General features: G+C 43.4%; 1 protein-coding gene and 1 long non-coding RNA gene across 2 annotated transcripts in view; both read left to right on the top strand.

Annotated features, from left to right (window-relative positions):
- COL22A1 (collagen type XXII alpha 1 chain) overlaps nucleotides 1-19,826 on the top strand; it is a 197,227-nt gene that overhangs the window by 132,643 nt on the left and 44,758 nt on the right. Inside the window, exons 24-32 of the mRNA XM_033156119.1 lie at nucleotides 3,017-3,070; nucleotides 3,712-3,756; nucleotides 4,746-4,799; nucleotides 6,868-6,921; nucleotides 9,655-9,708; nucleotides 11,243-11,284; nucleotides 13,929-13,961; nucleotides 16,520-16,637; nucleotides 18,023-18,076. Of these exons, the coding sequence (XP_033012010.1) occupies nucleotides 3,017-3,070; nucleotides 3,712-3,756; nucleotides 4,746-4,799; nucleotides 6,868-6,921; nucleotides 9,655-9,708; nucleotides 11,243-11,284; nucleotides 13,929-13,961; nucleotides 16,520-16,637; nucleotides 18,023-18,076 (508 nt within the window). The remainder of the gene's footprint in view (nucleotides 1-3,016; nucleotides 3,071-3,711; nucleotides 3,757-4,745; nucleotides 4,800-6,867; nucleotides 6,922-9,654; nucleotides 9,709-11,242; nucleotides 11,285-13,928; nucleotides 13,962-16,519; nucleotides 16,638-18,022; nucleotides 18,077-19,826) is intronic.
- On the top strand, nucleotides 7,783-13,986 carry LOC117050312. Its single transcript, XR_004427076.1, has 4 exons — nucleotides 7,783-7,863; nucleotides 9,655-9,708; nucleotides 11,243-11,284; nucleotides 13,929-13,986. It is a non-coding gene; the product is annotated as an uncharacterized LOC117050312 (long non-coding RNA).

The raw sequence follows: 19,826 nt of genomic DNA, 5'->3' as shown, positions 1-19,826 counted from the left end.
GTACAGCATCCATTTTCCTTGCAGAAGGTCTTAGGCACAATCCTTGGCATCTCCAGGTAGGGCTTCAGGAGGATCCTGTCTGGAACCTTGGAAAGTCACTGCCAGTCCTCAGAGGAAATAATGAACTAGATTGGACCAATGGTCTGGCTCAGGTTAAGGACCTTTCCCCTTATGTTCTAACAAATTGATTAAATCAGCACAGATTAAATTTTCATAAGACTAGTAGCCCCTGCTGCATGAAAGTGAATGTTCCTGCATCTCCTATTACTGGCAAGCCATCAGCAGTTTTTAAAAATAACTACAGATTAAAAAAATATTGTTAAAGTATTGCCTGATTAACTGGAAATGCTAAAGTTTTTAGCTGATTAAAAAAAGATTTACATTTATCACCGCAGCAATGTATTAATCATGCATTGCAGCCCTAATTTGAAGCTCTTTTGGCTTCCCTTGAAATTTATTGAATGTTTCTCGCCTCCCAGTTTCTTTTGGTTTTTCTTTTTCTTTCAGTGGGAAATGTAGTTCTAAGACACATCAAGTCTTTGCTCCCCTCAGATCCCAAGCAGGGCATTTGGCCCTAGGGGGGAACAGGTGACACCATCAGTACAATTAATGAGCAAATAGAAACAGTGTTTCCAGCTCCTACAGCTGCCATGGAAGTGTGTAAACCCCAAATTCCAGAAACAATTTGTCCGTAAGTGAGTGCGGAGGCCAATTCTGGATCCACACGTCCTTCCACAGTGGGGACATTGGTTTCCGGGCGGGAGTTGATCACGGTGTGGATTTGTCAAGAGTGCCTTTCTCTTAGCACGTTTCTCCCTTGCGTCCTGAGTTTGAGTGTCTTCAAAGCCCACGACACCTTTGGTAAAGGCTGTTCTCCAATTGGAGCGCTCACAGGCCAGTGTTTCCCAGTTGTTGGTGTTCATACTACATTTTTTTAAATAATTGCCTTGAGACAGTCTTTGAACCTCTTTTGTTGACCACCAGCATTACGCTTTCCATTTTTAAGTTCGGAATAGAGTAGTTGCTTTGGAAGACGATAATCTGGCATCCGCACAACACGACCAGTCCAACAAAGTTGTTATTGAAGAATCATTGCTTTGACACTGGTGATCTTTGCTTCTTAACTACTACACCACACTGAGAGCCAGTGTGGTGTAGTGGTTAAGAGCGATAGACTCGTAATCTGGGGAACCGGGTTTGTGTCTCCACTCCTCCACATGCAGCTCCTGGGTGACCTTGGGCTAGTCACACTTCTTTGAAGTCTCTTAGCCCCACTCACCTCACAGAGTGTTTGTTGTGGGGGAGGAAGGGAAAGGAGAATGTTAGCCGCTTTGAGACTCCTTCGGGTAGTGAAAAGCGGGATATCAAATCCAAACTCTTCTTCTTCTTCTTCTTCTTCTTCTTCTTCTTCTTCTTCTTCTTCTTCTTCCAGTACATTGACATTAGTTTGCCTGTCTTCCCAAGTGATGTGTAAAAGTGTATTACACTGAGTCAGACAATTGGTCCAATCAAGTTCATTACTACCTACATCAGGGTTTCCCAAACTTGGGTTTACAGCTGTATTCGGACTACAGTTCTCATCATCCCTGACCAGTGGTCCTGCTAGCTAGGGATGATGGGAGTTGTAGTCCACAAACAGATGGCGACCCAAGTTTGGGGAACCCTGGTCTACATGGACTGGCAGTGACTTTCCATGGTTTCAGGCAGAAAGTTCTCCCATCTAGCTCAGTACTGTATACAGTGACTAGCAGTTACTCTCTGGAATCTCAGTCAGAAGACTTTCCCAGCCCTACTTGGAGAAGCCAGGAATTGAACCTGAGATCTTCTGCAAGCTCTGTCACTGAGCTAAAGCCCTCTTAGGCATATCACACATTTTCAGCACTCAAAACTATCACTCTATTTTCATCACTGGATATTTTCCCTCTTCCGTTCTCTCTCTCTCTCTCTCTCCTTGTTACAGTTTTGTTTCTATTCCTGGTCCTTTTGCCCCCTCTAGTGACAAGACGCTCTAAAGCAACATTTGCAGTTTTCAAATCTGTGCGAATGATACTTTCCCAAAATAGTTTGAACATCTTCGTTCTCAGCTCCTACTATTCCCTCCTCCCCTGCCCTGTCTCCATTTTACTTTGTTTTGTCTAATTCAAGGGTAGGGTACCTTACATCCCGAACCCTAGAGGGCAAAATTGGCAGGTGGGCAAGACCCTCGACACACACATACACAAACCCAACAGGCGATGCTGTGCTTTGAAGTTCCAACTATTGGGACTTCAAATCACAGTGCAGCGCTCTTCGAAAGTCCCTTTTACTAGTGAGTGGACAATACATCCTACTGTTTGAGCTGTTTCCTCTCAACTGATATCAATCCCCTCCATCAGAATGCCATCATCTGTCTGGCAGGTGGCCATGGTTGTTTCTTCTTCTTTTTAATGACCTCATAAGCCAGATTTGGACACCCCTCCCCCTTGGGCAAAAATTGTCCTCTGGGGTGGAGAACCTGGGATTTGAGGCACATTCAAACCTACTTTTTCAGTTAGACCAAGGGTGCAGAACCTCCACCCTTGATGCAATTTAAAAAGGAGAAGGTTTGAATGTGCCCCAAACCCACTCACTGCTACATCATCTGTTAATTTTATGGAAATTATTCATCATGAACAGACCAGGTTGCTAGCGTGCTACTGAAATCAAGTTAGAAAACACAAGGTGAAAATGGAATGCAATAATTTTTTTTAAGGTGCAGGGATATAAAACCAACTGAACAAATATTTATGCCTGTATATTTCAAAGTATTATGTTGTGTTTGACACTTTTGTAATGTAAGCTACTTTGATAGAGTTTGCTCTCTGAGGTGGCCCATAAGTCCTTTAAACAAATAAGACAGGAACCATTCAAGGAAGAAACTTCAGAGGTGGGACTTTTTCTACCAAAGAACTGTGGTGATGTTGAAAACAGTATTTCTTGAATTTCCCTCCTGACATACGACTGTTGAAGGATTCTGATGTATTTTTCCCCCTCACAGGGTCCTCCAGGATCACCTGGAGTCTCTGGTCCTCCTGGGATTGCTGGCCCCCCAGTAAGAAATTTTCATTTATAAAAATTAGATCTCATAAGGGCATCCTTCTGCTGCTTTAGATTCAAAAGCAGCCCACATGTGAGGCTGTCCTGAGTGGCAGATATTGGGTGTGATTATGGGTGTCGTGGTAAGTAGGGAGGGATCAGCCTGTTTCAGTCTTCGTTATATGTCCACTTCCTGCAGAGTTTTTTTTGGGGGGGGGGGTCTTCTTCAAAGTCCCAAAATTTTGCATTTAAATTGCATGCATTTTCCCGTAAATATATGCATTTTTGCCTGCACTTTCACATAAAGCACACATTTTTATGCACCTCTGTCCTAAAATATGTGTCTCCCCCCCATAAGATACACATGTTAAAATGCACATGTCGGGGGTAGGACCTGCTTAGTTCCCCCCCCCCACAAAAAACCCATACACCCTGAGATCCACTAATTAGAAACTGGTACAAAAGATTTATGGTTGGAATTCAGCAATTCTGAAGCCAGAAACTTTTGCCGACCTTTTGCCACCGTGTGCAGACCTACCTTCTTTTCACCCAGCACGACTTACGCTAGCTATTTCTGCATGGGTGGTTGGTACTGGGGGGCAAAAAAGATGGCACTACAACTAATTGCTATATTTCTTTTTTCTGTGACTGTTTTAGGGGCTACCGGGAGAAATTGGGAGAAATGGATTGCCTGGACCACCTGTAAGTGCTTGTGGGTCGCTGTTTTTCTGCAGGATACATTCCAGAAAACATACATGCATTCGGAGTTAGATATATTTTAATTCTGGTTCTGTCTCCTGTATCTTTTGAGATCAGGAAAAGAAATGTGTGTGTCCAGGGAGGGGTAAAATAACCTCCCATTCACTCCCCCCCCTTTGCTAATAGCCTTAGAACTCACCTCTGCCTGCAAATTTCATCCACTTCTGCCAAGAGATTTTGAAGCTTTTTGGCATTGCCTTCAAATTTATTTCCAATAACCAAATAAACAAATAAAACTCAAAACTATCAAGGCACCTAAGATACAGAGGGGGGAACCCTGCAACTATTTGTCATTTTGGCAGGCTTTGTATACCTAAAAAGGTGTAGCATACCATCAAATTTCATGGAATTCTCTTGCAAGTTTAAAAAAACCCACAAGCAATTTGTTTGTTCCCCCTTCAAATCACCAGAGAAAACCTTGGATTTTTTTTTTAATGTGAGGTTCTAAATCAGACCCTAGATGGAGTAGATAATGCCCCCAAGAGCCAGTGAATCAGCTAGCTTTTTGAACTTCCAGAGTGAGGTTCAAATAGAATACACACACACACACACACATATATTGGGTGTACTTCCCTAGAACTTACTATAATGCAAACCTTCATGAAAGTTTTGCTTTGTGTTGTTGTTTTTCACTTGTACCTTTGCCATGGCTGACATCTAGTGGTCTTTCCTGAGATTACTCTGTTAAAGCTACATCATTGATGCAAAATGTGATCCTCCTACGCATGTTTAATTGTAGCTCTCTGAAAGGATTCTGCAGTGCTTTAAAATGTATGTCTGGCCTTAGTCTAATCTATGATGGTGTTTTCATGTCTTACAAAAAAAAAATCACCTGTATTTCTCCATGTCTTTTATTTTGGATTTGGGGTTTTACTCCTGCTTCTCCCAGCTATGCTGCATTTATCTAAGTTTTGTCCCTTCCCCCTTTTTAGGGTTCACCTGGGAAACCTGGCCTGGATGGCTTACCTGGGCTGCCTGGCTCAAAAGTAAGTGAAGCTGGTGTAAAGTTGCTCTGCCTAACCCTGGCAGAGGGGAAACAAGCCTCTTGTTTGATGGTCAGAGTGTTGGACTATGCCCTCTCTCTGAGCCAGGATAAGCAAATTACTGCAGCCGACCATTACGGCGGCAAGTGGTGGCTTGAAAATGAATGGGAAACAACCAAAAATCGCTGACTTTTTCCAACTAACACCTCACCCATGTAGCCCTGATCCTGGTAAGGCCCCACCAGACCTGATTAGACACGAGAAATCATGTCTTAAAGGCTTGCAGAAGAGGACACCCTCCCTTGTATCATGGAATGTAGCCGGTATTAAATCTAAGCTTATGGACCCGTCTTTCGTTGACTACGTAAAAGGCAGCCAGATTTTGCTATTCCAAGAGTCATGGGCCGATGAGGACATCTACCTATCAGGATACAAGGGCTTCTACTTGAGTGCAATACGGAATCCCTTATCACCTGGTAGACCACAAGGTGGCTTGGCCACCTTTGTTTCTTTGGCCTTTAACCTACAGGCCAAAAAAATAGATATTCAGTCTGCACTCATGCTAGTTATAAAGTTACATACAACAGAGGAAACAATAGTGGTGATTAATGTATATCTACGCCCAATTTATCGGAAAAACCTGATCGGCCAGAGATGGAATGAATTCCAAAGGACACTTGAAATGCTCATTGAACAACATTCTGAAGCCACCGTTCTGATGGCAGGAGACTTTAATGGTCGCCTTTCACATACTGATCAAATTACTCTGGTGTGTCCTTGGCTGAACACCACTGAGAATCACCTGCGAATCCAGAGCTGTGCAAGATGGCGACGGCCAGCTGCAAGGACTGATACAAGCATCGACGTGCGAGGAGGCACTGCAATTTATGGGAGAGTCGTTGGCATCAAACCCACACAGCAATATGTCTTAGTTTGTTTTATCTCGCTTGTCTGAATAACTCAGAGGCTGTGAAGAAGAAAGAATGGGATAATATCAGAAGGAATTAGGGGAATCATCAGAGACTATGGAATGCAAATGAATTTGAGCTGATCAGAGCCCTTCACGTTTGAAGCATGGGAAGCCGAAAAAATTAAAATTTGGCAGAACATTTGGATTATTTGATATTTTTGTGTATAATTTGGAATATTTAATGTGATTTGATTGGATTGTTAATGTGGAAAAATTAATAAAAATGATTTGAGAGAGAGAGAGAGAGAATCAGCTGCGAATCAGCCAGCTGAACCATAGATCTACTGCATCTTGAGCTTCATAGACCTGTGGATCTTGCCATAGGATGACCTCTTTATTCCCCTACCCCCCCTTTTTTTTGTTGGAATGGGTGATGGATGCCTCCTTCCTTCCTGCCCACCCACTCCAATAAACTCCCCCCACTCCCACATTAGTGTTACACAAGAAACACTTTTTTTTGGGGGGGACAGAACTCCCGGTTCTTCCATCAGTCAATAATTTTTATCCCATAGCAAGGTTGGTGAGCTCTTACACTGGATGTTGTTATTTTCTTTTTTCAAACACATTCCCTTCCCAGTTTGACTCTTTGGCACCTTACTTGTACAAATTAACCATCTCAAAATTTAGACGTGCCTTCGCTCTAGCTAGATTGGACATGTTGCCCTCCGCTGTACTTGAGGGCAGATTTCAAAAGATCCCAATCGAAAAGCGACTCTGCCCCTGTGGAAACGGCAACTTGGAAACAGTGGCTCATGTCCTCTTGTCATGCTCCCTCTATAAGGATTTGAGATCCGAATTTATTACACCACTCTTACTTACTATCCCAGGCTGCCCACCTGCGGCCACGCTGTTCTTTCTTTTATCAGATCAAAATGAACTGATAACGACAAAAGTTGCCATACTCATCGAGGGTGCAATGAGATTAAGGGCCACTATCTGAATGATATCATAGATATATGTTTGTTCTTTTTGTTGTTTTTTATTTGTACATTGCGTGTCTGTTGTTGCTATCGCTGTTGGCTATGCGAATAAAGCTTTTATCTATCTTTCAAACACATCCATTCCTTTTGCTAATTTTTTTTTTGCTTGTGTTGCTTACAGGGAGAACGCGGAGAAAGGGGAGGAGGAGGATTTCCCGGGAAAATTGGTTCGAAGGTAAACAACAACAAAAACAAAATACACCATTTCTAGAAGCTGATGCCAGCTGCATTTATTATCATCCACTCCGCTCTCGTGATCCAATCAGAAGTAACTTAGTCCAGGCTTCAGTTGAACCAAACACTCCCCTGCTCTCTCGTCCCACCCCCCAAAAGGCCCTTTTTTGGTGTGTGTGTGCGTGGGAGGGACTTATAGCTGCCTCGGCTCAGCAAGTTGAGCTGGGATGAGCAACTTATGTTGGCATATATTTGGCTGAGCCAACCCACATTATTATTATTATTATTATTATTATTATTATTATTATTATTATTATTATTATTGCCTTAGAATTACTGCAGTGTCTTCAACTGGTTGTTGCTGCGGGCTCTTCCCCGACAGAGAATGGTACCAAGAACAACTCAGCGTTCTTATCGTTATGCAAGCTTTTGTTTAAAAGTGAAATGGAATTTTAAGAAACGGGAGAAATTGTCTGCCCTGGGTAGTCTACGGTAAACCTGTTTACTTGATTTCACTTTCCCTCCCTAGGGTGAAACAGGAGAGCCTGGACGCCCTGGCCTAGTGGGAGAGAGGGTAAGTAGAAAAATCCCTCCAAGCCACGGGGACAACAGAGCCAGTTTAGAGCAACTTCGTTCTAGAGCTGCAGCTATTGGAGACAGGGCCCTCTGGAAAGTTGTTTCTGTTACTGAAGCAAGGAACCCGTCGAACCATTTTGCAGAATCCATAGTGATTTTTAACTGGAGTCCCCATAGAATTTGTCCAGAAGCTCAGCATGTGGATGCCTGAAAAGAGAGTCATGTCAGATCCTGCAAGGTGGGGTTTGGCAGAAGCAATCTGCCGTGAGCTGGTTCCAATACTCTTTTTTCCCCTCCATCATAGGGCGAAGCTGGACTCCCAGGCTCACCTGGTTTGACAGGACAGAGAGGAGAGAAAGGAGATCAGGTATGCCGTGTGTGTGTGTGTGTGTGTGATTTTTATTAAATTTTCTGTTTTGCAATTTATAATATTAATTTAAACAACCTTAAAATATCAGTGACTTCCCTTCTTCACTTTCCACGGTTCATTTTGCACAACATAAACCCCTTCATATTTTTCATACATCCATCAAAACTTATTTACACTGTTGAATGCTGCCAGCGTTTCAGCTGTACACAATTATTTCCCATATATTCAGTAAAGATTTTCCAATCTTCTTTAAACGTTTGTTCTTCTTGTTCTCTTATTCTGTACGTTAGGTCCGCAAGCTGCGCATATTCCATCAGTTTAAGTTGCCATTCCTCTTTAGTTGGGACCTCACTCGTTTTCCATTTGGGGGCTAATGAAACACGGGCTGCAGTAGTGGCATGCATAAATAACCTTTCTGGACACCTGGGAATTTTCATCTGAATTATCCCCAACAAAATGAACTCTGGTTTTTTTTGGTTTTTTTTTGTTTGGTTTTTTTGGAAAAGTGCTTTTAAACATTTTTTTTCAATTCATTATTAATTATTTCCCAATACTTTTTACCCTTTTGCAGGTCCACCACATATGAAAGAACATTCTTTCATAGCTATGCCATTTTGAGGTGTTTAGTCTGGCTTGGACCTTGAAGAAAAGGAGAGCTCCATATTAAATTTATTTGGGCTATCCTTAGTCTCTCCCACAACCTAGAATGCTGCTGCTCAGCAGTGGAAACCAAGAAGATGGTTGCTTTTTTAATGTTTGCTGTCTTCCACTTGATTGGCTGCCAGTGCTGCAGTTGAAGAATTTTCCATCTGAATTTTTGATTTATTGCCACCAGTTGGCTATTTATATTGCGGCAGCAAATATTTAGTGACTTTTTGTTTTGTTTTGTTTACTCTGACAGAAAATGTCTTTGCTACTCAACACAATAAAAATAGTGATAAATCGGGTCCTCCATTAAAGGAGGGCACGTGTTGCGGTGCGACCTGCAACCTGACCCAGTGTTGTGGGGGTAATTGGAAAGCAAGGCCACAACCCCTGATAGGTCAGTCTCGTGTTGCTGGGGTGAAATCTGGCCAATGGGGCATCGTAAAATGCAGCACCGCGGGACCTATTTAAGCCCATGCGAGGCTGCTGAGCTTCCTCTTTGGGGCCTAACACATCGGAACACCCACCCACCTCTCCCTGTATTTAGGGCTTGCGTTGACCTTGCTATGCCGTCGTGTGTCATCTGTCGTTGTGACAGGGGCACAGTGGGAATTTTCCCCACTTGGCTGATTGGCTGGTGCCATTTGGGTTTTGCTTGCCGCGTAGCAACTAGTCACAATTTGTAAGTTGCGGATAGGCTCTGGTTCAGGTGATGGGCGTGGCACGTGATGTGGCCACACCTATGGAAATGCAGGATATTCCAGTGCAGGAATCCAGGGACTCAATGTTTTGTCGGTCCTCAAAAGGGATCCGGCCAGTGGCCGAGTCCCAGGGACATCAGAACGGCTGTTTGGTGAACCTTCCATCAGCTGTCCCTGGTGTTCATCTTTGTCTGCCCTACGAACGTGGCTCTGGGACAGGGCTGCCTGCAAGGATGCAGGGAGATAGTCCAACCAGAACCTATGCAACCACTCACTTGGTTGTAATCAATAAAGTTGTGGCCTAAATTCTGCCAAAAACCAAACCAAATATTTGAGTCTTCTGTGAATTTATTTTGGGGAAGGTTAAAGGTCTAAACACGCAAAAACAACAGCAGCAGCGACAACAACAACAACAACTGCACTTTCTTCTGTTCCTTTGCAGGGCGAAAAGGGAAGATCTGGACTCCCTGGTTTCAAAGGTGAAAGAGGTGACAAGGTGAGTTTGAACTTTCGAGGGATTTTATGTTTATGAATTTTTTGTAATGTGACACTGGCCAACAGTAAGGAGAAGGGTAAGATCTTGGATGAAGGAACTTGCTAGAGTATAACTGAGTAAGCTCAGGAGAGGGACAAGGAGGAACTGGTCTTCAAACCATTGTTTGCATTCTTTATGTTCATTCTTGTACTATTTAGTTATTTATTTATAAATGTATTTATGTAACACCACCACCACCAACAACAACAACACATCAGTGTGGTGTCCAATTCGATAAAAAAATTTTTAAAGCAAAAACATTTTTAAATGGCTGGCTACGCAGGGAACATTTTGAACAATTTCATAGTGTTGCTGGGGTGGAACAGAATGGGAATGTCGCTAAACAGCCCAGCCCCCTGCCATTCATCATACCCCAAAGATTGATCTAATCTTCCATAACCTCCAACATTTCTCGAATGAATAGAAAAAGTGGGACATTCCGGGATCAAATCAAGAACTGGGACAGCTTCTCTAAATCAGGGACGTCCCTGGAAAATAGGGACACTTGGAGGGTCTGACCTTCAAATAACTTTCCCCCACCACCCTCACAAAGAAGGACTTAAAAGCATTGGGTAAAATTCCAAGGATGTAGCCCACCATTACACAAACAAGGCTGAGCTCAGGAATAAAATAATAAAAAGGCAGAAATAGATACTCTGCCTTCTTAAAGATATTCCATGAGATCCTCCTTGGAGCTGGAGAATTCTTTAATATGAAGGTAGATGAGCTTTCAATCTTGGCCCTACCATGGTCCTAATCCAAACTGGAGGAGGGACATGCTCTTTGCTCCGGGGGGGGGGGGCAACACAAAATAATTTTTACTACCTATTATTTTTCAAAACCATGCAATGATTTGATTAACGCTATGTCTAGACAGCATCTTAAAAAGCAGAGACATCACCTTGCTGACAAAGGTCCGTATAGTTAAAGCTATGGTTTTCCCAGTAGTAATGTATGGAAGTGAGAGCTGGACCATAAAGAAGACTGATTGCCGAAGAACTGATGCTTTTGAATTATGGAGACTCTTGAGAGTCCCATGGACTGCAAAAAGATCAAACTTATCCATCCTTAAAGAAATCAGCCCTGAGTGCTCACTGGAAGGGCAGATCCTGAAGTTGAGGCTCCAGTACTTTGGCCACCTCATGAGAAGAGAAGACTCCCTGGAAAAGATCCTGATGTTGCCAAAGATGGAGGGCACAAGGAGAAGGGGATGACAAAGGATGAGATGGTTGGACAGTGTTCTCGAAGGAACTGGCATGAGTTTGGGGGGAGGCAGTGGAGGATAGGGGTGCCTGGCGTGCTCTGGTCCATGGGGTCACGAAGAGTCGGACACGACTGAACGACTGAAAAACAACAACAATGTCTCATTTGGCCCTAAACTGAACGAATGTCCTCTCTGGTGAGCTGGTTTGGAGTGGTCGCATCCCACATGTATGGATTTTGAGCTGTGTCAGTTTCCTACTTTTACTCCCTAAACCTCTGCTTACTTTTCTAGGGAGATGTCGGTCCTGCTGGTCCCCCAGGATTACCAGGGACAGTAAGTAGCACTTTTTCCTTTTTTTAAGAGCCCAGCAATGGAAATGAAGTGGGCTGTAAAAGGAATTAGTCTAATAACTTTTTTGGCAGTTTGGAGAGGGACTGCTACCTTGTAAGAGACATGCAGTGGGGTTTTTTGTGTGCTGCAGTCTCAGGAAGCGGTGCTGTTGAGGGACTGCCTAAGAGCTTATTATCTCAGCTCGATCACCGAGATAACTGCAGGAGTTGCCGATGGTTGTCCTCCGAGTTGGCGAGGCGCATTTGACATCAAAAAGGAACAAAGCTTCCAATGTAGAATACTCTACCAGCAGACACCTTCCAATTTCAACCTTTACATGCTTGCTGGAATTTTTTTTCTATTCCACCAGGTATATGCAGGCAATTTAGAATATATATATATTCCAATGGTGATTAGTTGGTAATCTGTGATTTTAAAAACGTATGTGTTTTTATTATGCAGTGGTACCTCGGTTTACGAACTTAATCCATTCTGGAAGTCTGTTCTTAAACAGAAACCGTTCTTAAACCGAGGCGCGCTTTCCCTAATGAGGCCTTCCGCCTCTGGTGCCCTTCCACCGTTTGGATCCCATTCTTAGACGGAGGTAAATTTCGCAAACCGGGACACTACTTCCGGTTCTGCGGAGTTCGTAAACTGAATAGTTTGTAAACAGGGCTGTTCTTAAACCGAGGTACCACTGTATATAGGAATTATTGTAATCCACTTTGATAGTTCTAATGATGACAGCATTTTAAATAATAGTAATAACAAAGGTGAAAGCTGATGCGCAAAATCTTTACTTTGTGCTATTTTTGAACCATAGAATGATTTCCAAAGTTAGCAGAGATCACGAATCATTATCCATTTGTTACCTTCAAAATGTAAGCATTGTTACATTTTTTTTTAAAAAAAATATTTTTACAGAAATCTCCTTTTCTTTTCTTTTTTTTTTTTTTATAAGAATTTATTGGCATTTTTCTATAACAACATATACCCACACCCACACCTACAATTAAACAAATGCAAAACACATAGAACAAATACAAACAGTGTCAAGTTTTCTTATTGCATCTTTCTAGGAAAAAAAAAATTTCTATTTCCGTATCTTGACTATTGACTTCCCCTGTCTTTTCACCTTCGAGTTTATATCCTAAGTCTATTTTATAACCATTTCTCCTAACAAAAAAAAAGAAGTTAAATTCAGTTGTATAATTACAATCAATTATATCTTCAACATTTTACTAAAAATACATCACTACATCTTGATCTCAATCCTCTTATTCCATAAACATAATCCACTTAGATTTACTTTACTTATACTCCACCTCACTGATCTTCACAGCTTATTCAATCAAATCTATCTCTTCTATCCTTAAGATTGCTGCTAATAACATGATAACTTGAAATATCTCCTTTCATGTTCAAATAAAAAATATAACAGAAAATTGTTGACAGTATTCACCCTCCGATTTCAGTTTACCATATCAGGCTACCTTAAGTATTACTTAATGCTTCACCCCACACCCCCTCTGTCCATTATTCTTCTCCTGGTGGTTTCAACACTAAACTTCCATGTAGCTTCCCTCTCCAAACGTCCACAGATCCAGGCACAGTCCAAACCTCTCCTTGCCACGAGTTCAGAGGTATCCATCTCATCATCTCTCAGCTTCTTCGGTTCTTTGTAACATTCCTTTTCTTCTTGTAAATACCTTAATTCTCTGTCCCTGGCCCCCGAGCTCACACCTCGGGGACTGGATATAAAAAATCTTGACGTCGCCTTGGGGCTGCCACCCCCAGAAAGCGAATTTCTTCTCCGAAGTAGCTCACTCATCAGCCCTCTCAGCTCCTTGGCAAGGGATTCTTCCAAAGTGTCAAAAGTTTTAAAAGCCTCCTCTGTGGGCAATTGGTTCCATTTCAGACCCCCACACAAGACTTTGACTTTTCTACAAAGCAATTCCACCTTCAAAGCAGTGAGTCTCTGTTCATCCGTTAATCCAGAGTTCAATACCAGTTCAAGGACGAAACCCAGCATACTGGCAGAGGAGGAGGAAGTGGGTGTCATATTTCTACTCCCCTCTTTGTTCGTCGCCATTTTCCTGAGCTGGAGCGCAAATACCGCAACTTTAAATGGAGATATTTTCCTCTAATTAGCTTCCCGAAAGAAAAGTTTGCCAGTCTCATGTGTCAATTTTAAATACATTATAGCCAGTTCTGTAGCAGCAATCACTCAGATTGGTTAGATTCTTGAGCTCGAAGGGAGGGAGGCAGGCTGCCCTTCTCCTTCCCCCCGGATCGTCCCAAAAGCACGATTTCACTCAAATTCTTTACTCACGACCACCGGGTTCCTTTAGCTCCATTCTTCACAGGTAGAACTTAGACGCTCACCGCGGGCTCTGTCGCCGCATTTGGATCCCGGTTGGGGCATGTCCCCGAAGCCCGGCTCCGGTTGTCCCTTCACCCCCACTCCCCCTTTACAGGGGGGCAGGGGAAGGGTTCGGAGCCTCCGCGGGCGCAGCCGGGGAGCCCAGGGTGCGGGACGCTCTTCCCGCACCCCAACCGGAGCCGCGCGCTGCGGTAGCGCGGCTCCTAACCCCCGGGATGGACAAGGCGCTTCGGACTCCTTTTCTTTTCTTTGTCCTCGTTCTAGACTTCCCCGTTTACTCCGCATCCCAGTCAACCTGTAAGTTTCATGCTTGATTCTTCTGCCTTGTTGCTCTGATAAATTAAAACCGTTGTGCCGTTAAGGACAGGCCACAGAAAAAATCAAACCTGTGGTTTAATACCACTTGCAAAGAGCATCTGCTGAAGGGTGGGTGGGTAGTCGGGACCAGAACTGCAGCAGGAAAGGAGGGGGATTTAACTCTTTCCATCCCCGCCACAGTCCTGGCAGAAATTGCACTGACACAGCTCGCATTTCCCCCCTGAAAAGAACCTGCAGTTGGTGTTAGCCGGAGCTTTCTTTTTCAGTGCAATTAGCAGCTGAAGATCTTGTTGAGATTTCAAAAGGGATGGTGGGAGTTAAACCAAGGGTGAAGAATCTCAGGCCAGGGTTTGCAAATATGGCTCTATAGAGTTCTTTATCCACCCTCAGGACTCGATTCAAGCCATGATCCAGGATGCAGGTGGTGCTGTGGTCTAAACCACTGAGCCTCTTGGGCTTGCCGATTGGAAGGCTGGCAGTTCGAATCCCTGCGACGGAGTGAGCTCCTGTTGCTCTGTCCCAGCTCCTGCCAACCTAGCAGTTTGAAAGCACACCAGTGCAAGTAGATAAATAGGTACCACTCTGGTGGGAAGGCAAACAGCATTTCCATGTGCTCTGGTTTATGGCCTGCACCAGAAGCAGTTTAGTCCTGCTGGCCATATGATCCAGAAAGGTGTTTGTGGACAAACACCTGCTCCCTTGGCCTGAAAGCGCTGCAACCCCATAGTCGCCCTTGACTGGACTTAACTGTCCAGGGGTCCTTTACTTTTAACTTACCAGGCCATGCCTTCCACACAGGCCAGATCCTTCACTACCCCCCTCCATCCTTGATGACCCTTGATCATCTTGGCCGTCCTCCTTTGTGTTGGAGATTCATTCCCTGTGTGCAGTCTTGGGTTTGTTGTCTATCACATGACTGGGTATGTGTTTTGATTCCACAGGAATGGGATGTGACGATGACAGAGTGTTTGTCTTACTGTGTTCCATGAAGTGGGACTATTGTCCTTTGTTCTTTCTCTTTGATGCTAGAGAGAGAGGGAGCCATGTTGTAGTCTTCCATGTGTATTTACATGTAAATAAAGTAGATTAGCCTAAATGCTGAGTTGCTGAGTTCTGTTATGCAACTGCACAAACCTTTGCGGATACCTAAGTGTACTGATGTCTTCTGGCATCAGTTGCTGTCATGTTCGGGCTGAGGAATGCTTGAGAAGCTCCCGAACGATCGCCCAGGAGGAAGGGAACATGCCAGTCGGGTATGTGTCTCTGCCAAGGTTCTACTTGTGAGTAGGACATCCTGACACTTTGCATACATTCCAGCTTGTCAACATCCTCCTTTAATTTTGGCGCCCAGAATTCTAAGTGTTGTCTGACCAATGCAGAATAGAGTGGTACTATTACTTCCTTTGATCTGGACACTATACTTCTGTTGTTGCACTCAAACAGCTGGAGGGAACCAGGTTCACAAAGGTTTCTATGCAGTGTATGGCAGGAAGGTTCGGCTTCGTACTGCGGTTGGCAAGCCTACTTATTTCCGGTGTTTGGGTCTTTGTTTCTTTTGTAGCAAATTGAAACTGTGTCTTTTCCGCAGCTCTTTTCAACCCACCTGAAAACACAGATCAAACGGTGCAATCAAACAACTAAAAGGAGAGAATATCAAACAAGCTTCCGGAGATTAATTGGCAGCCTGTGTTTCCATGGCGACAGTGGCCTGCATTTGCAGTTATTAAATAATATCCTTCCCTTTAATTTAATTAACCCTCAGCATTGCACTTGGAGCAATTTGGTTGTTTAAGATGGGGTTGCAAGCTTGAAATGACTTTATTAACATTTCCCCAAATGAGCAATTTGAACCAGTAAACTGAAGAGAGAAGTTCATTATCATAGTTGCTTATACTGCACTGTCATCTTTCTTTGATCCACTAGGAGGCAGCAGAGAGTCTTCATGCAGAACTGATGCTCTCTTCAAATCTAATGCTCATATCTGCCTTAGGTTTTAGTCCTTATAATCAGCATAGGAATATAGAGAACTGCCCTGTTCTGAGTCAGACCATTGGTCCTCCAGATCTTCAGACCGCAGACATTCCCTTCCCCGCCTATAGATACCAGGGATGGAACCGGGGACCTTCTGAATGCAAAGCAGAGGTGTGATTACCACTGAGCTGTGGCTAGCGATGGGAGAAAGATTAAATTCAATTGACATTTAAATACAAACTTGCCTCTGTTGCAGTTCTGAAACAATACGAGAACCAAAACAAAGCCATCGCTCAGAATTCGCACTTATCTGAATTTTGCAATTTCGTTCTCCAGCCAAGCACTGTGTCCAATAATGCATATATTAAGTTAAAGGTTGCATGGAAAAGAAGCAGAAATAAATACATAACATAAAAATACACTGCATTGCAGTGCAATTGCTTTGCAAAAAGAAAAGATGCATATTGGGAGAAAATAAATGCACTAAGATGAATTTTCACGAGCACTTGCCGCACAGAAGTTACATGGCTGTGCTGCACATGGAAGGTGGATCATTGTGCACAAAGGGATTTGCACCCACTGCTCTCTATGTGTGGGCCTCACAAACACGTTCGTACTTTTTGTTCCCAGGGAGAACAAGGGCTACCAGGTGAAAAAGGTGACCGTGGAGAAAGAGGTGAACCCGTAAGCAATCTTGTAATCTTCTCGTTTTGCTTGCTATAAGTACATTGAAAGGGTGAAGAAAGCTGTTTCTGTTGTGGGGCATGCTACAAATGTTTGTTCAGCGGAGGGGAAACCCGGGAGTCACCTGAACAGAAGAACTGATAGGATGTGACTTTTGTAGCTATCTCCCTCCCTCCCTCCTTCTGACTCATTATGCAAGTTGTCGATTTGACATTATTCCCGTGATTATGGGAGCTGTCTATCTGCATGTCTGCTAAAAGCTGCAAAATGTATGCAGGTGGATATTGCTTATTGTATCAACTTTAAATTTGTATATGAGGTGAGCCAGTGTGGTGTAGTGGTTAAGAGCGGTAGACTTGTAATCTGGTGAACCGGGTTCGCGTCTGTGCTCCTCCACATGCAGCTGCTGGGTGACCTTGGGCTAGTCACACTTCTTCGAAGTCTTTCAGCCCCACTCACCTCACAGAGTGTTTGTTGTGGGGGAGGAAGGGAAAGGAGAATGTTTAGCTGCTTTGAGACTCCTTCGGGTAGTGGTAAAGCGGGATATCAAATCCAAACTCTTCTTTTTCTTCATGGGGTCTGTATACAACATCAGGTAGCTGGGAGAAAGGGACAGCTTCATAGGCAGGTTTTCCACCCCCATTTATTATTATTATTATTATTATTATTATTATTATTATTATCTTATTTCCTGCCCCTTTGCTCTCATTGTTCCTGAATAACTAGCCTCTATTACCTCGTTTTCCCCCCTATGTTCTTCTTCCCAGTCCCAGCTATATAATAACTGATTAATTCACGCTATGGATGGAGGAGGCATCGGTTTGCTTTGCTTTTTTGGAGCAAACCACCAAAACACTCCTGAATGTGCTCGCGTCCCATACATATTATGCAGTTTTCTAGATTCTGTAACCAAGTTTCTCTGTGCACAGAGATATGTATCTTACTTAAAATCTGTGTTCATGGTGCATATTTTGCAGACGAATGCATTGAAAAAACCTTGAAAAGTGCATATTTTACATAAAAATGGGCTTTTGTGTTTACAAAAATGCATGCAAACTGTTTGCAATTTCAACGTGGACTTTTTGGGCAGACCTACAACCAAGCGCGAGGACAAAATTAGGCTGTTCACTCCATCCCTGTGTGCAACTCGATATGTTAGAATCCTAATGAATTACTGAGGTTTTAAATGCAATTAAGAAGGATGAGGCCTTTACGTTTTTTCTAACTTGATTTGTGGCATTTTAAAAATAAGAGGCTACTGCTTGAACTCTGTATGGTTTCTATGGGCCTAACATGATACTCAATTTCCCTTGAGAGAAAAAAATAATCACATATATAACCAGGAACGTTTATGGTTTTGTACCTTTCTACTTTCCTTCCAACAGGGAGAACGTGGCATTCCTGGTAAAGTGGGGTTGCAGGGACCTGCAGGGCCACCGGTAAGCCAGAAAAGCTGGATCTGATTAATAAGTAGCAAAACAGCTCATGTGTGAAAGTTGTAATTCTGCTTCTTTTGGTTAGAGCAGTGCTGGTTCCAGGCTATTTTGAACTTTTGGCAAGGCTAATTGGTTGTGCCCACCCCCATTTTCTTTTCCTCTACTTTCAGTTTTCAAAAACAGATGTCTTCTATATTAAAAAGAAAGAAAGCACAACACTTGAAACTGCAAGGAAACGCAGGAATAAGTAACACAGCTATTTTTGATCATCTTTCTCAACAACAGCAGAAAACGTTTTTGCACACAAATCATTTTGAATAGGGCCGCGGGTGGCGCTGTGGGTTAAACCACAGAGCCTAGGGCTTGCTGATCAGAAGGTTGGCGGTTCGAATCCCCACGACGGAGTGAGCTCCTGTTGCTCTGTCCCAGCTCCTGCCCACCTAGCAGTTCGGAAGCACATCATAGTGCAAGTAGATAAATAGGTACCACTCCTGCGGGAAGGTAAATGGCGTTTCCGTGCACTGCTCTGGTTCGCCAGAAGCAGCTTAGTCATGCTAGCCATATGACCCGGAAGCTGTACGCCGGCTCCCTCGGCCAGTAACGCGAGAAGAGCGCCGCAACCCCAGAGTCGGACATGACTGGACCTAATGGTCAGGGGTCCCTTTACCTTCACCATTTTGAATAACCTTGTGGATTTTGATGTCAAAACTTAAATCTCTTGAAAGTTTCAGGCACATCAAAATCTCACTTTGCATGCCATTTCCTTCGCAATTGCCCCCAATTTCTTCAGGTCAAGTGCTGATGCTTGGGCATAATCAGTTGAGGTAGTTGCCAAGCCAACTAAGTCTCTTTTGCAGGATGGTTGAGGGTATGTAAGGTTTTTTTATATATAAGTTTGAGCTTTGAGAAAATGTGTTCACCTCTTGCCACTGACATTGGAAGTATGGGGAGCATCCTTAGAGCAATAAAAAACATTAGCTGCATTATCCAGGAGTTCTTGTTCTAGTATGAAGAGTAGTACTCCTTGTGGCAACACACATTTTGTAAGTCTTTATGCTTTTGCTGTATGTTCACAGTCCAGATCTTCAGCATCAGCATCTTTGTTTCCATTGTGCGCCAATTGTTTTTTCGAATTCTTGCAGCCTTAAGCATGTCTTCAGTAAATTTTTGGGTTGATAACATATATATGTGTGTGTGTGTATTATTACTGTCCCAGAACAGTTTTCCATGCCATACTAAACGAGCATAAAACACAATAGAATTAAGTTTGGATGAACAATCAAATATAACAATAAATGGTGGGACATGGGTGGCGCTGTGGTCTAAACCACTGAGCCTCTTAGGCTTGCTGATCAGAAGGTCGGCGGTTCGAATCCCCGCAATGGGGTGAGCTCCCGTTGCTTGGTCCCAGCTCCTGCCCACCTAGCAGTTCGAAAGCACGTCGAATTGCAAGTAGATAAATAGGTACCGCTCCAGCGGGAAGGTAAATGGTGTTTCCATGTGCTACTCTGGTTCGCCAGAAGTTGCTTAGTCATGCTAGCCACATGACCCGGAAGCTGTACGCCGACTCCCTCGGCCAGTAATGCGAGATGAGCATCGCAACCCCAGAGTCGGTCATGACTGGACCTAATGGTCAGGGGTCCCTTTACCTTATAACAATAAACAATATGAATATTGCAGCAATTCGAAATGTGGTTTAGGTCTTAGCCTCTAAAATATTATCTGGAGTTTGCATTTGATGTCTTTGTCTTTG

The sequence above is a fragment of the Lacerta agilis genome, chromosome 7, assembly GCF_009819535.1.
Source record: "Lacerta agilis isolate rLacAgi1 chromosome 7, rLacAgi1.pri, whole genome shotgun sequence".
NCBI lineage: Eukaryota > Metazoa > Chordata > Lepidosauria > Squamata > Lacertidae > Lacerta > Lacerta agilis.
The sequence above is the reverse complement of the archived record's forward strand: the minus strand, read 5'-3'. Positions and strand labels throughout refer to the sequence as shown.